This window comes from Neoarius graeffei, chromosome 28 (assembly GCF_027579695.1).
Source record: "Neoarius graeffei isolate fNeoGra1 chromosome 28, fNeoGra1.pri, whole genome shotgun sequence".
NCBI lineage: Eukaryota > Metazoa > Chordata > Actinopteri > Siluriformes > Ariidae > Neoarius > Neoarius graeffei.
The window spans coordinates 26,808,495-26,822,491 of NC_083596.1; the positions used below are offsets into that span (position 1 = coordinate 26,808,495).

The following is a 13,997-nucleotide window of genomic DNA, read 5'->3' on the forward strand; positions in this document are numbered from 1 at the left end:
TAAGATATGACTGAAGTGTAGACTTTCAGCTTTAATTCAACGGCTTTAACAAAAATACTGCATTAACCATTTAGGAATTACAGACGTTTACAGACGTGATGGAATCCAAAAGTTTACATCGTCCTTCCATTTTCACACGCTCAAAAGAAATTGGACAATTGACTGATAAGCAGTTTAATGGCCAGGTCTTGCTTTTCTAGAAAACGGATGGCCTCAAGATTGCAAAAGCCTTGCAAGATATTAAAACAGGCAAATTTACTGGAGCTAAAAGAACTTAGGAAAGCTCAGCCCCATCCCCCTACCAAAAACCCAAACTCCTTTGTCACGTTCTTGACCCCGCCCCCAAATGACTCGGAAATCACAACAACGCAGCAGACCAATAGGAATCCGAGGCTGCGTCCAAACCCGCATACTAACTTACTAAATAGTGAGTCAAAACTATAGGTAGTGTACTATTTTGAAATACTATGTAGTACGGTAGTATGTGGTTTGGGACGTCATCCAACATTCTCTTCTCACGCCGAAAAATGAGGGAATCGAGACGGGCTGCTGAAGAACCGAGGGAAAGTAGGTTCCCTAAGTTTATTGCATGAAAATGTTGCCGCTGAACGGGAAAATGTGGACAAACTACTCTGAAAACCTGCAGGAAACTTTCCTTTAAAAAGTGGAGTTTCTCTGCTGACTCCTGCTCACCTCACTTTCGATGCAATGGAATTCAAAAGTTTACAGCATGGAGCATTTGACAGAAATTCTGGCATATCCGTGGATGTGCATGCGAAAAAGACAACCGTGAACGCAGAGCTCCTGTTTATTTAGGCAATGACTTTTGGCTAAAAACAAAGTGGAACTGCAGGACTAACATAAGCTGTACCGACATGGATGTGTGCTGGCTGTCGAACACTAAACGGAAAACTCTGCGCCTGGGAGGCACATAACAAAATGTTTAGTGAAACTAAAAGCAGGATTTGGAATAGTGATGGGTGAGTCGCTGAGGAGTCGGTTCTTTTTGAGGGCATCACTACGAAAAAAAAATCGTGTTTTTTCCACACTACGTTTTATTTTACTTGTCGACGACTGCCAGGTTCCCTAAAGCGGATACACGTTAGTGTATATATAGTTAGTAATAAACTGGCCTGTAAACTGTAAATGTGTTTTTAGCTTTTACCATTAGCATACTTTTTATCACTTAAAAGGAAGGATATTCTCAGCCATAGAATAAAAGGCTGTTAAATGGACAAATACAGACCTGTCGAAATTGTACATAAGATTTCGGAATGTGCTGCAAACTTCGATTCACGGAAAGGGGTTTGTCCTAAAGAGTCGAATCAGTAGTGAGTCAGAATGCCCATCAATACTTGTGCAAACATATCCATTCTCCCGGTATGGATCTGGACTGCCGGTTTGACACTGCTTTGTTTTAACGCCTTAGCCGTTGCATCCCCAGCTCACGGTCACCGCCTGATCTGCTGGCAGGCCATTATGAAATGCCAATCAGAACCAGAGTGCCATTACGCTTACACGCAGTACATGCGCGCGTGCGGACCCGTGATTAACGGACACAAGAAGAAGTGCCCGAGCCACTGCATCGCATCCATCGTGCAGCTCAATCTGACCGACAACGGCCCAGGCCTTGAGCACTGCGAATGCGCCACAGACACGGTGTGCGTAAACGCCAAGCGCCGCATTGAGCCCTGCATGCCGCGGATCAGCCACACGGGCTGCACAGAAGCGCGTCGCGCGTGTGAAGGCGACGCGGCCTGCAGCGCTGCCATGCGTGACTACCTGTTCCACTGCCGCGAGCTGTTCGGCGGAGAACGCTGCTCGGATGACTGTCGGCGAGTTATCGAGTACATGCGCTCCGTGCCCAAGGCGCGTCTATTGGACACGTGCGAGTGCGACGGCGCCGAGAGGACTATCTGCGAGCACGTTAAGATCAACATGAGGAGCTTGTGCTCCGACGCGTCTGACCACCGGGACGCGGGCAGCGGGTTTTCGGACGACGACGACGAGCTCCAGAATGAAAATGACACGGAGGATTACGGAGAAGAGGACGGCGCGGGTGGAGTGTCCAGGGCGCACGCAGGTTTGATAATGACCTCCACCATTTTAGTTGTTACGCTTCTTCAGTGAGTGTAAAATCACTACGAGGACTCACCGTGGGACAGATCTGCATTATTTTATTGCAGGGATGCTCATTTACTTCTATTATTATATCAAAGCTCTGAATATCATCCCATCCAGTACCCGGTACTGATCTGATACTGACTTTTGCACGGTAGGCCTATCTGAAGCTTCTGTTGCAGACTTGTGCAAAGTGTCCTAGGAATGATGTGTCCTGTATGCAACACGTGTCATGTCAGACAGCATCACAGGCATTCACGGGGGTGGGGGTGTATATGTGTGTGTGTGTATATATATAAAATGTGTGTGTGTGTGTGTGTGTATAAAAAAATGTGTGTGTATGTATGTGTATGTGTATGACATGGGTGTTTTACTGGGAAATACACTACTTGTATTTTTCATATGAGCTAGATCCGAAGTTATACAAACCAAATCCGTGACACAAATCTCAATATGTAACTTGTGAGGAAATTGATGAATTGTTTTGATAAATTTGGTTCCGTTTTGTTTGCAAATGTGCCTATATAATAAAAAAAAACATCACACACTGGGTTGAAGATGTGAAGTTTATCTTCTCTTGTTGAAAAATTCGCATTTTTCATACAAAATACATTTTCAGTATCATGCTAGCTGAGTGGAATACATCTGATATACCATGAAAGTAATTTCTAATTATTATTATTATTATTATTATACATACACCAGAGGGGAACTGTCAGGACCTTCTAGGCCTTCAGAAAAGGCCCAAACATATCAGCATTTCAAGTATTTGTATTTTTTTCATAATTTCAGGATAATTATTCTCTTCTAATTTTAATTTGGCCTTATCTTCTGTCAAATTTGCTTCAGAAGTGAAAGGGTTACAGTCCTGAAAACATTAAAATAGTTATCCAATTAGATTTTTTTTTTGTTTGTTTGTTGTCTCTAGGCTGAGAAGAGTTTGGAACTGGCTCGCTCATTGGTTAGGACTTCATTGCCAAGACAGAAGGCCATGGCAGTGTATGGTTATGTAGGAAGCTACAGATGAATTAATCAGATTTTGATTTATAGTGAGAGTGACCAAAAACTTATCACCCTAGGCCTTCTTGAAGGCCAACGCTAGCTTAATTGTGAGTTAGCCCCGTCAGCGCAGCAGTAAAGTCACCTTCCAGCTGGTGTAGCATTCATTAGTAGTGTTAGCGAATGCTAATAAAACGGTCAAGCCAGTGCTGTCGAGAGCAAGTAGCACAGGCTAACGACCAAGAAACTAAGATTTATGTCTCCGGAGTCCTCTTCCATGCATGCTTGCCACGGTATTTTTCACTCAGACTTAAGTATTCATTTCCCTGTGTAATTTACTTTAGTTACTTTTTAAGATCAACATCGACAGCTACACACAACAGAGCTCCCTGGCACCCTGCCACTAATCCTTTGTAAAATCCTTTGCCCTGTTGCTTTTTTGGTGTCTGGCTAAGTTTTGTCTGAGCTGAAGTCCCAGCTCCAATAGTAACGGTTCGCCACACATGCACACTTTTTTTTTTTTCTTTTCCCCAGTTTTTCGATGTCCATTGGTATGTTTTTCTCTTGTAAATATGCGTGAAGAATATCTAATGAAGTTTTGGTAGCCTTTCGGGTGTTCAACGTGTCTTTCTATTTCCCGGCAAACAAAGAAATGCTTCTGCACATGTGCAGCAGAAAACATTGTGATTGAATATTTGCATCAGCTCTGACGTGTGACATCATGTTGTCTTGACAACCATGCAATATTGTAAACCATATTCAATGCTCATTCTCCATTGGGTAGAGTGATGTAATATATGTAGAATAAGCGATATGCTAACATGCATACTATCAAACCAAATGAATTTGGTTTGATAGTATGCATGTTAGAAGGGAAGAGAATGCATCTTTTTATTCTAATGAAATAGTGTCCTGTATGTATAATAATACTGGCTGGCTTTGAGTGGTCTATCAAATATATTCCATTCAGCTAGCATGATATTGAACTCATCTTTGACCTTGTTCAATATCATACTAGCTGAATGGTGTGTGTGTGTGTGTGTGTGTGTGTGTGTATACTCTTCATATCAGCATTCTCAAAGGCTAGTGCTAGATTACCCACGACTCAGTGCTGTTAGTGCAGCAGTCCCATTACCTTCCAGCCGGCGTAGCAGTAGCGTGAGCAAAAGCTCACGCTAGTTTACCCGTGACTCACTGCTGTTAGCGTGGCAGTGCAGTTACCTTCCAGCCGGTGTAGTGTTAGCAAAGGCCAGTGCTAGCGCAGTCAAGCCGAATAATAATAATAATAATATTATTAATAATAATATTTTCCCTGTGTAATTTACTTAGTTACTTTTAAAATCAACATCGGCAGTTACACGCAACGGCGCGACCCGGCAACCAAAATTCTCTGAAAATCCTCTGCTTTTAATGAAGCAAATCTGGTGGCCATGTTTGTTTACAAATTGTCAGTCACTCGCTAGCGCAGAAGTTTTACATCTCCGATGTATCTCTTTTCTGGCTTTTCAATGTCCATTGATATGTTTTTCCATTGTAAATATGTCTGAAGAGTATGCAATGAAGTTTTGGTAGCCTTTCGGGTGTTCAGTGCACCTTCAGTTTGTTTTCAGTTTATTTACTGCTTAAACCTAGCACTGGATTAGTCTCGTCTTCTCTCTTTCACAGCGGACAAAGAAATTATTGTGCGCATGCGCAACAGAAAAGTTTTGTCATTGGATATTCACATGAGCTCTGATGTGTGAGGTCATGTTGTCTTGACAACGTGCAATATTATAACAATATTGCACACTCATTCTCCATTGGGGAGAGTGGCGTAATACATGGAGGATAAGTGAAATGATAATATTGCATATTATCAATAAACCCACTTGAAGGGAATAGAGTGCATTGTTTTTATTCCATGGAAAAAATGTCCTGTATGTACAGTGGTGTTTGAAAGTTTGTGAACCCTTTAGAATTGTCTATATTTCTGCATAAATATGACCTAAAACATCAGATTTTCACACAAGTCCTGAAAGTAGATAAAGAGAACCCAGTTAAACAAATTAGACAAAAATATTATACTTGGTCATTTTATTTATTGCGGAAAATGATCCAATATTACATATCTGTGAGTGGCTGAAGTATGTGAACCTCTAGGATTAGCAGTTAATTTGAAGGTGAAATTAGAGTCAGGTGTTTTCAGTCAATGGGATGTGATTGGGCACCCTGTTTTATTTAAAGAACAGGGATCTATCAAAGTCTGATTTTCACAACACATGTTTGTGGAAGTGTATCATGGCACGAACAAAGGAGATTTCTGTGGACCTCAGAAAAAGCGTTGTTGATGCTCATCAGGCTGGAAAAGGTTACAAAACCATGTCTAAAGAGTTTGGACTCCACCCATCCACAGTCAGACAGATTGTATACAAATGGAGGAAACTCAAGACCATTGTTACCCTTCCCAGGAGTGGTCGACCAACAAAGATCACTCCAAGAGCAAGGCGTGTAATAGTCTGTGAGGTCACAAAGGACCTTCTAAGGTCCTTAGGGTAACTTCTAAGCAACTGAAGGCCTCTCTCACATTGGCTAATGTTCATGAGTCCACCATCAGGAGAACACTGAACAACAATGGTGTGCATGGCAGGGTTGCAAGGTGAAGGCCACCGCTCCCCAAAAAGAACATTGCTGCTCGTCTGCAGTTAGCTAAAGATCACATAGACAAGCCAGAAGGCTATTGGAAAAATGTTTTGTGGATGGATGAGACCAAAATAGAACTATTTGGTTTAAATGAGAAGTGTTCTGTTTGGAGAAAGGAAAACACTGCATTCCAGCATAAGAACCTTATCCCATCTGTGAAATGTGGTGGTGGTAGTAGTATCATGGTTTGGGCCTGTTTTTGCTGCATCTGGGCTAGGATGGCTTGCCATCATTGATGGAACAATGAATTCTGAATTACACCAGCGAATTCTAAAGGAAAATGTCAGGACATCTGTCCATGAATGAGAAGGTGGGTCATGCAGCAAGACAATGACCCTAAGCACACAAGTCGTTCTACCAGAGAAGGATTAAAGAAGAATAAAGTTAATGTTTTGGAATGGCCAAGTCAAACTCCTGACCTTAATCCAATCGAAATGTTGTGGAAGGACCTGAAGCGAGCAGTTCATGTGAGGAAACCCACCAACATCCCAGAGTTGAAGCTGTTCTGTACGGAGGAATGGGCTAAAATTCCTCCAAGCCGGTGTGCAGGACTGATCAACAGTTACCAGAAATGTTTAGTTGCAGTTATTGCTGCACAAGAGGGTCTCGCCAGATACTGATAGCAAAGGTTCACATACTTTTGCCACTCACAGATATGTAATATTGGATCATTTTCCTCAATAAATAAATGACCAAGTATAATATTTTTGTCTCATTTGTTTAACTGGGTTCTCTTTAGCTACTTTTAGGACTTGTGTGAAAATCTGATGATTTAGGTCATGTTTATGCAGAAATATAGAAAATTCAAAAGGGTTTACAAACTTTCAAGCGCCACTGTATAATAATTTCCGATATTTCCAGAGACTCAGATTGTTGGTGCGCCCGCGTCTAAGATGCACTATTTTGAATAATGAACGCATTGTCGAGAGGGGCAGGGGCCAATATGGATGCGAGCATTTTATACCCTATTTGAAACGTTTCATGGCGTATTACAGACCCTCCAGGATTTCGCGATGTTGCGATTTGCAACTTCAACGCAAATTCAGGGCGGTGTTGCAATTATAACCAATCACTGCAACTTTCCCGCAAATTTGACCAATCGTTGGCGTTGTCTTGAAGTGACGTTGACAAACTACCTTCCGCCTTACTTCCAGTATTGCCAGATTGGGCGGTTTCCCGTCCAGTTGAGGGGTTTCAAGTGCATTTTGGCAGGTTTTGAACATATTTTGGGCTGGAAAACGTCAGCAGTATCTGGCAACAGGGCAATTCCATGTAAATGTCAACCTCACCATGCAAAAATCAAGCAACATGTAATACATCAAAACCACTCCCAGAGATATCACCTAGGCCTGTATTTTACAGATGTGAATAAGTTGAACCAATTTGTAACCAACCTAATATGTCACTGTCAGTCTTTCTTTCTTATAAGCTAAAATCAACTTTGATCATGTACAATTCTATATTATTGCCACAAGCCACAGAAATGTATGCTAAAATCCACAAAACAGCAAAACAATAGCCATCCTAAATATTATTTAAGAACTTTGATAGTTTTAGCTGATATTTAGAGAGTTTTTCAAAGGGTTATGGTGGTTAAATTGCTGATTTTCTAAACATATGCCATGTCTATTTCAGACGCCTCACATCCATAACGGAATTTCGTCACATCCATAACGCTGACTTTTCCTTCCGAAACTCTGCATGAAATACAAAATATTTTAAACAAAGATTTTTTAATATTCACCTTGGACCCCTCTATCAAATGGATATCTCCATTTCGACATTAGGTTTACAATTTCACAGAGTTTGATAAAAATGTACAGTAACCCAAGAAAAGTGATACTTTTTCTGTCACATCCATAACGCATCTTTTATTGGCATTTTCTGGCATGCCCTAGATGTACTATGGGAATTGTTCTTGTTCTATCACTTCTCCAGTATGGTACAGCCTTAAAATATGCAACACCTGTTTAAATACTGGGAGACAATAAAACATGCACTGGGTCATTTGTTGCCATTTTGAGTTCAAGTGTCACGTCCATAACGCTGGAATTGCTCAACACTGCTTACTTCCGTGTTTCCGTTCAAGAGAAGCAGCATGTGCGAGTCAGTGTTTATGTAGGCTTAAATTCTGTTACTGAAAATGTGTTATGTTTACAGTGAAGGACTGTGTGCACTTTACATTAGGCCATCCTTAAAAAAAATCCGTTTCCTGTCCACCGGGTGGGCAAAAAAAATTTCAGTCGGGAGGGAGGGATTTATTTATTCATTTTATTATATATGGATGGATAAGAAATCACAATGCTGTGTTTGCTTTTTCTTTCAGTACTTTTTTTTTATTACAAAAGCAGACACATTTAATAAAATATGACAGTTAAATCAACTGAAACTTGTACAAAAACTTTAAGTTAGCATTTTAAATGCTGACTGCAACATTTGCAAAACTTTTACAAAGGTACTTAAAATGTCCGACACGGACTTTTTGTAGTTCTAAATCGACCGTTAGGCCTAGTTCGGATGAAATTACACTATTAAAATGATCACTGAATGATTTGTTTTTCTGAATCTTTACTATTTTGTTGTTCGCTAGAATACCATTTTGCGATTTCACACTTCAGCAAATGTTTGAAAACTCCGGATCTCTTTCCTTCATGGTGGCTGCCATTTTTTTGTGCCGCATGGCGCATGCGCAGAGTTGATTCGACAGGGCTTTCCACAAGCGCCGGCTGCCGGCCACACAATTAAGTCCAGCCGGCTACTTTAATGACTATTTTTGTAGCCCACAGGCTCTAAATATTAATTTTCGATTTTAATAAAATTAAATGTTCATCTAACGGACTGACGATAATGTCAAACTGAACCGTTGATCAAGGGAGAGTAACTCATCCGCGCCCCGACATGCGGTGTGCGCGCGCACTCAGCTGCGTGAATGTGTCATGCACCGAAAATAAGAGATTTACAAGCCAGGAACGCCTCATGATGCAATACGCAAGAAAAGAAAGAAGATTTACTGCCATTTTAATTTGTATTTGAGTAAAGTGAATAAATAAATGGTCTGTGGAAAATACATTTAACCCTGGGAACTGCGTGCACAGGAGTTTATTTTGTGTTCCCCCCCCCCCCCCCCCCCCGGCTACTTATTTATGGCTGGCTAGTATGAGCCTTAGTGGAAAGCCCTGGGAATGCGGAAATGTCAAGTTCGATTTTAGATTTACGAACCCGAAAAAAATGCGAAAAACCGTCGTTAAAAAAAAAAATTTCACCCGCACAAACGGCACTCACCCGGCCGGTGGACCGGAAACAGAACATTTTTTAGTAATGGCCTTATTTTTTTACTTAATACAAGAAATTAATGGATGCCAACATTTTTGCCAAAATGGTATTTTATTTTCCACTGTCTAGGCAGCTTCAGCATCATACTGTGAGATTCTGTTCAAATTGTTTTTTTTTTCTATGAAGCCTGAGCCATTTATTTTATTAGTTTATAATTATTGTTTAATTTAGTCTTCAGGAGAGACTGCCTGCACACAGTACTAGTATTAATAGTTTTTTTTTTCTTACATGAAAGCTGAGGCATGCATATATATATATATATATATATATATATATATATATATATATATATATATATAATATTTTAAGGTAACTTCATGTTGTGCTGTGAGGTTCTATGCACTTTAACTTTTGAACCAACAGGTGCATTTGGATAAGTAAAGCCTATTTTTCTGCATTTTTGTAGTCCTGGTAATCTTTTCTGTTGGTAAAGTTGTTTATAGGGCCATTTCTCAGTGTCTGTTTTTTTAATCAATAGTTTTTCAGTAATAACTTAATATTTAACATATCACTCAATTTTAATCACAAAAAGAGAAAATCGCAACAATTTCTCGCAACTTTCACTTCCTCCCGCAATGTAATCGCAACAAAAACCTAAAAAACGCCGCAACTTTCATCGCAATTTTTTGGAAACCCCCCCCCCCCCCCCCCCCCCCCCCCCCCCCCCCGGCAACATCAGACATTTTAGCCCGCAACAATCACAAAAAAGGCCCGCGAAATCCTGGGGGGACTGATATTACTTGACTACATGGTCTCAATATCGAAAATCTTGCACAAATATGCAACTTCCAACATAATTATCTGGATATTCAACAGATTTCAGCATCGGATGAATTTGTTTTGACCGCCCCCATATTGAATATACATCGGACCCGTTTGTAGCGTCCCAAGCGAGTAAAACCTGATCCAAGTCTTTCGTTAGGTGGTGTCTTACGGTCTATGTACGAATATTCGAAAGAGACAAGAAAACATGGATGAGAAAAAAATCTATTTTGTCATTCTTTGGCAGAAAGAGAGTACATTCACCTGAAAAAACTGATGCCCCGATACCCAAGGTAATTAGTCATACTAGATTTACAACAACAACTACTACTACTACTACTACCACTACCACTGGTGACTACTACTACTACTACTACTACTATAGACCTACACCAAACTGAAAACAAGTTAATAAAATAAATTATAATTTACAAGGAGATAATATAGATGTGATATATAGTGGTCTGTGGTTGAATTCCAAAATATTGCCACTGATTAAACAATATCTCAATATATTTGGTTGAAACATTGATTTTTGTCATCTACATTGCTTCATATGGCTTCTAATACCAAAAAAAAAAACAGAATTGAGAAGAAAAAAACAGCCCCTGGGCTGTCCCAGCTGTTCATTGGGCTCGCTTCGCTCACTAGGTTCGCTTCAACTGAAGGATAATCACTGGGCCCCCCATTGTAGAAATGGGCCCCTGTTTTTTCCCAGGAGGGGCCCTGTGGGCCCCTTGACCTGCAAAACAATCTGAGTCTCTGTATTTCACTCCAATGACTCTTCTGGTCACTCCCAGTGTTTTCTCGCTGATTAGATGTGTGTTGTCAAAATGGTGAACCGGTTCAAAATTAAAATTCTTTTGATTATTTATTTGTGTGTGTAAGGGAGAAAGAAATGTCAAATCTGACACAGTCCAGTGCTTGAGGTTAGCATTAGTCCAGGTACCAGTCCTCAAAACTCAAATTCATAACCATGTATCCATACTTGATTAGTTTTTGGGACTGGAAGCATGACCTTTTATTAATAGTACATGTTTATGGTAAGTTACTGGAAATTACTTATACTCTGGTGTTGAACAATATATAATTTGTGAATCTTTATTACAGGATTGTTTGCTGTGATCATCCCAACCCATGGGAAATGCAGCAGGTAAAGGTAGTTACATGCATGCATGTGGAACAGTAAAATTGTCAGCACAGGAAAAACTTTTCAATCGGAGCTTTAAATCTATATATAAAATTAATTCTTAGTTTGTGTTTAATGCCTGTCCCAATTGTTAAATTGTCACGCAATGATTAACAATGGCATCATGCAGTCTCTACAAAAATGTCTTTCCAAAACTCCATGTATATATGCATCCATAATGGCAGTAAACAGCTATATACAGTATAAGTAACATGCAAAAAATATATCTTATATCTGCTTATTAGTCTCATGTTGCATGACCAAAATATGCACAAGGTACAAAAATTGGTATAGTGACTATTTGTAATATAATGCTTGAACTGCTTGTGTTTGTTTCTGTCTGGAGTTTTGATGAATCACAGCGTTTGTGATTTGACAAACATTAAAATGTTCATGCAGATTAATCATTACTCTGGTCTATCACAGAATCACAGTACTTGGGTCAATAGAGTGCAGCCCTCTTTAACAACTTTCTTAAAAACAAATGATTGATAGATGAAATCATAATAATCATGAAACACCTGAATGTCACTGTTAATACCACCTTAGCACGGCGCCTCTTGATTCTAATAATTGAGGGCTGTGCATCACCAGAGATTAAATTATTCTGAAATACTGATGAGCATTATGACATGTAAAATGTAGTGGAAATGGCAGTCATTTTGTATACTTATATATCAAAGAACATGTTATGTGCATTTCTGTGATGTGCCAGTCTTACAGTGTACAAATATTTTTGAAGAATGAAATTTGAAAATGGAGTTTTGTGTTTTGAATGTTTGTTTTTTTTTTTTTAACTATTGCTTGTCTTATTTTGATTGGACATTGCACAAAAAAGAAAATCACAATCATGTACATAAGTAACTTTGAGGTGCATAAGGGTAGGAGCAGGCTTCACTCAATGTGTTTTTATTAATTCTGAGAGTGCTGACCTAATGTATAGTCAATTCAAAAGAAAGGGAAAGAAGCCGCACTATGCATACAAATATTTATTCACACAAACGCGTTTCGGCGTGTGTCTTCCTCACTTTGCTCAAGTACAGTAGTGTTACTACAAATCTTAAATACCCACACTCATGTACACACCCCCATCATCAACCAATGACAATACAATAATTGCCAATATTAATACAGCAATTAAAACAATCCATTGGTCTTAAAACTGCTTGTAAAAAAAAAATCCAAATGAAATTATGGAAATATGTCAACACAAGCATCATCAATTCACATTTTTACAAGAAACAGGTCAAAGACAAATCTTCATTCATTCCATGAGGAATGCAAGTATTCAAGTTAAAAATATACCAAGCCTCCCCTTGTAGGAGGCGATTCTCACGGTCTCCACCTCTTGGAGACCGATATATCCAAGCCCATGAACCTGAGCGCATTGGCGTCATGGCCCGCAATATTAGTGTCTTGCAGCTGATGACCTTTCATAATTTTTTTTTCTAATTGTATATTTATGTTCACAAATTCTAGTTTTTAATTGCCATTTTGTTTTACCCACATAAAATAGCCTGCAAGGGCATATCAATAAATACACAAAAACCATAAACGAGTAATTCTGCCCTTTACTTTTATATGCTCTGTTTTCGGATGTGTAAAATATTTTTCTGTGAGCATGTTGTTCCATATTGCATAATTCATGGATTAAAGTTTTCCGTCGCTACGACGGATTTCCGTCAACTGGGAGCGCTAAAGGTCAATAATGAGTGATGCAGATCCGAGGGAAAAAAAGGGGGGGTAGGCCCATAGGTCTGACACCGATGTGATTGCCTGTTGTTGAACCCTTTCTTGTGCTATGTTTGAGTATATGTAAAGGAATAAATTGTTGCGCTAGATAGGCATAAATAAATAAATACAGCCTCCGCTACTGTCTAGTCCCGGGGAGGCTCGGCGTAGGCCACTGATGAAACTATTTGGCTGTCCTACTACTAGGCAACTAGGTTACTTGTCTACTACTAATAGTAGTAGTAATAATGATATTTGCCTACTGGAAGGTGATCAGGTGAAAAGTTGAAGCCGCAGCAAGACCTTTGCTATTAAGCCTTTTGTAGGCTTCGGCAGACAACGTCCTGGAAAGGCTGTGTTTTTCTTTGGTTTGATTAGCCTACGATTTAATCTTTAAACATTATGGTTTCAGCAGTTCGCTTAAACATTGGAGGCTGCGGAGTCAGGTTGCAAGATTTCCCGACACTTGTTTAAGATGCCAAACTTCATAGTAAGGAGAAAATAATTCCACAGTATTTAGTGCCTCGTCAGTCTCAAAAATTAATAGTGAAGGACCAACGCGAATTAAGTCCCAAAAAAAACATCTCGTAGGCCTATATTTTACATTTTCAAAAAAGTCCGGAATTGGAAGTCAGTCAGTGGAGTGTAATGAAGTGTCTCATTCACTAAGCACAAAAGGTCGGAAAACAGTGCAGAAAACAGCTATTGCTTAAATAGGCTACTAATGTTTTACATTAGTAATTTAATGTAGTATGTAACAAATTAATTGATTAAATAGATAAAGAAGCGAATACTCCGAAGCTCAAAATTCAGGAAAGTGGCTCCGGTGTCGCAAGTGCACAAGAACAGTTATTTGAAAGTTAACCTGATGAATTTGTGCGTGCGCGTGCGATTTCATGAAGAACCGGGACAATTGGCATTCGGTGAAAGATTCACACCTGTGACTCATTATATTCGCGCGCGCCCTCTCGCCCACTGTTGCTTCGTTTTCCCGATTTACACGCGTGTCTGAAGATGGAGTTTTCAGAAATCTCCACTCTGCCCAGAGTTTGTGAAAGTAGCTCTTTTCAGTGTCTGAAACCTCCGTATAGGTATGAATGAGAGGTGCAACCGAATAAATAAATATGCGTCTTTTTTATCCGGCTACATGTAGGCTATCACTGCGCAAAGCCTCTAATGCTGA

At 39.7% G+C, this 13,997-nt stretch overlaps 1 protein-coding gene across 1 annotated transcript; it reads left to right on the forward strand.

The window, feature by feature from the left end:
* The first annotated feature begins 543 nt into the window (after positions 1 to 543).
* gas1b (growth arrest-specific 1b) lies at positions 544 to 2,672 on the forward strand. The gene has a single exon (XM_060912134.1). The coding sequence runs from the start codon at positions 1,342 to 1,344 to the stop codon at positions 2,128 to 2,130; it is 789 nt and encodes a 262-aa protein (XP_060768117.1). The 5' UTR covers positions 544 to 1,341; the 3' UTR covers positions 2,131 to 2,672.
* The last annotated feature ends 11,325 nt before the right edge of the window (positions 2,673 to 13,997 follow it).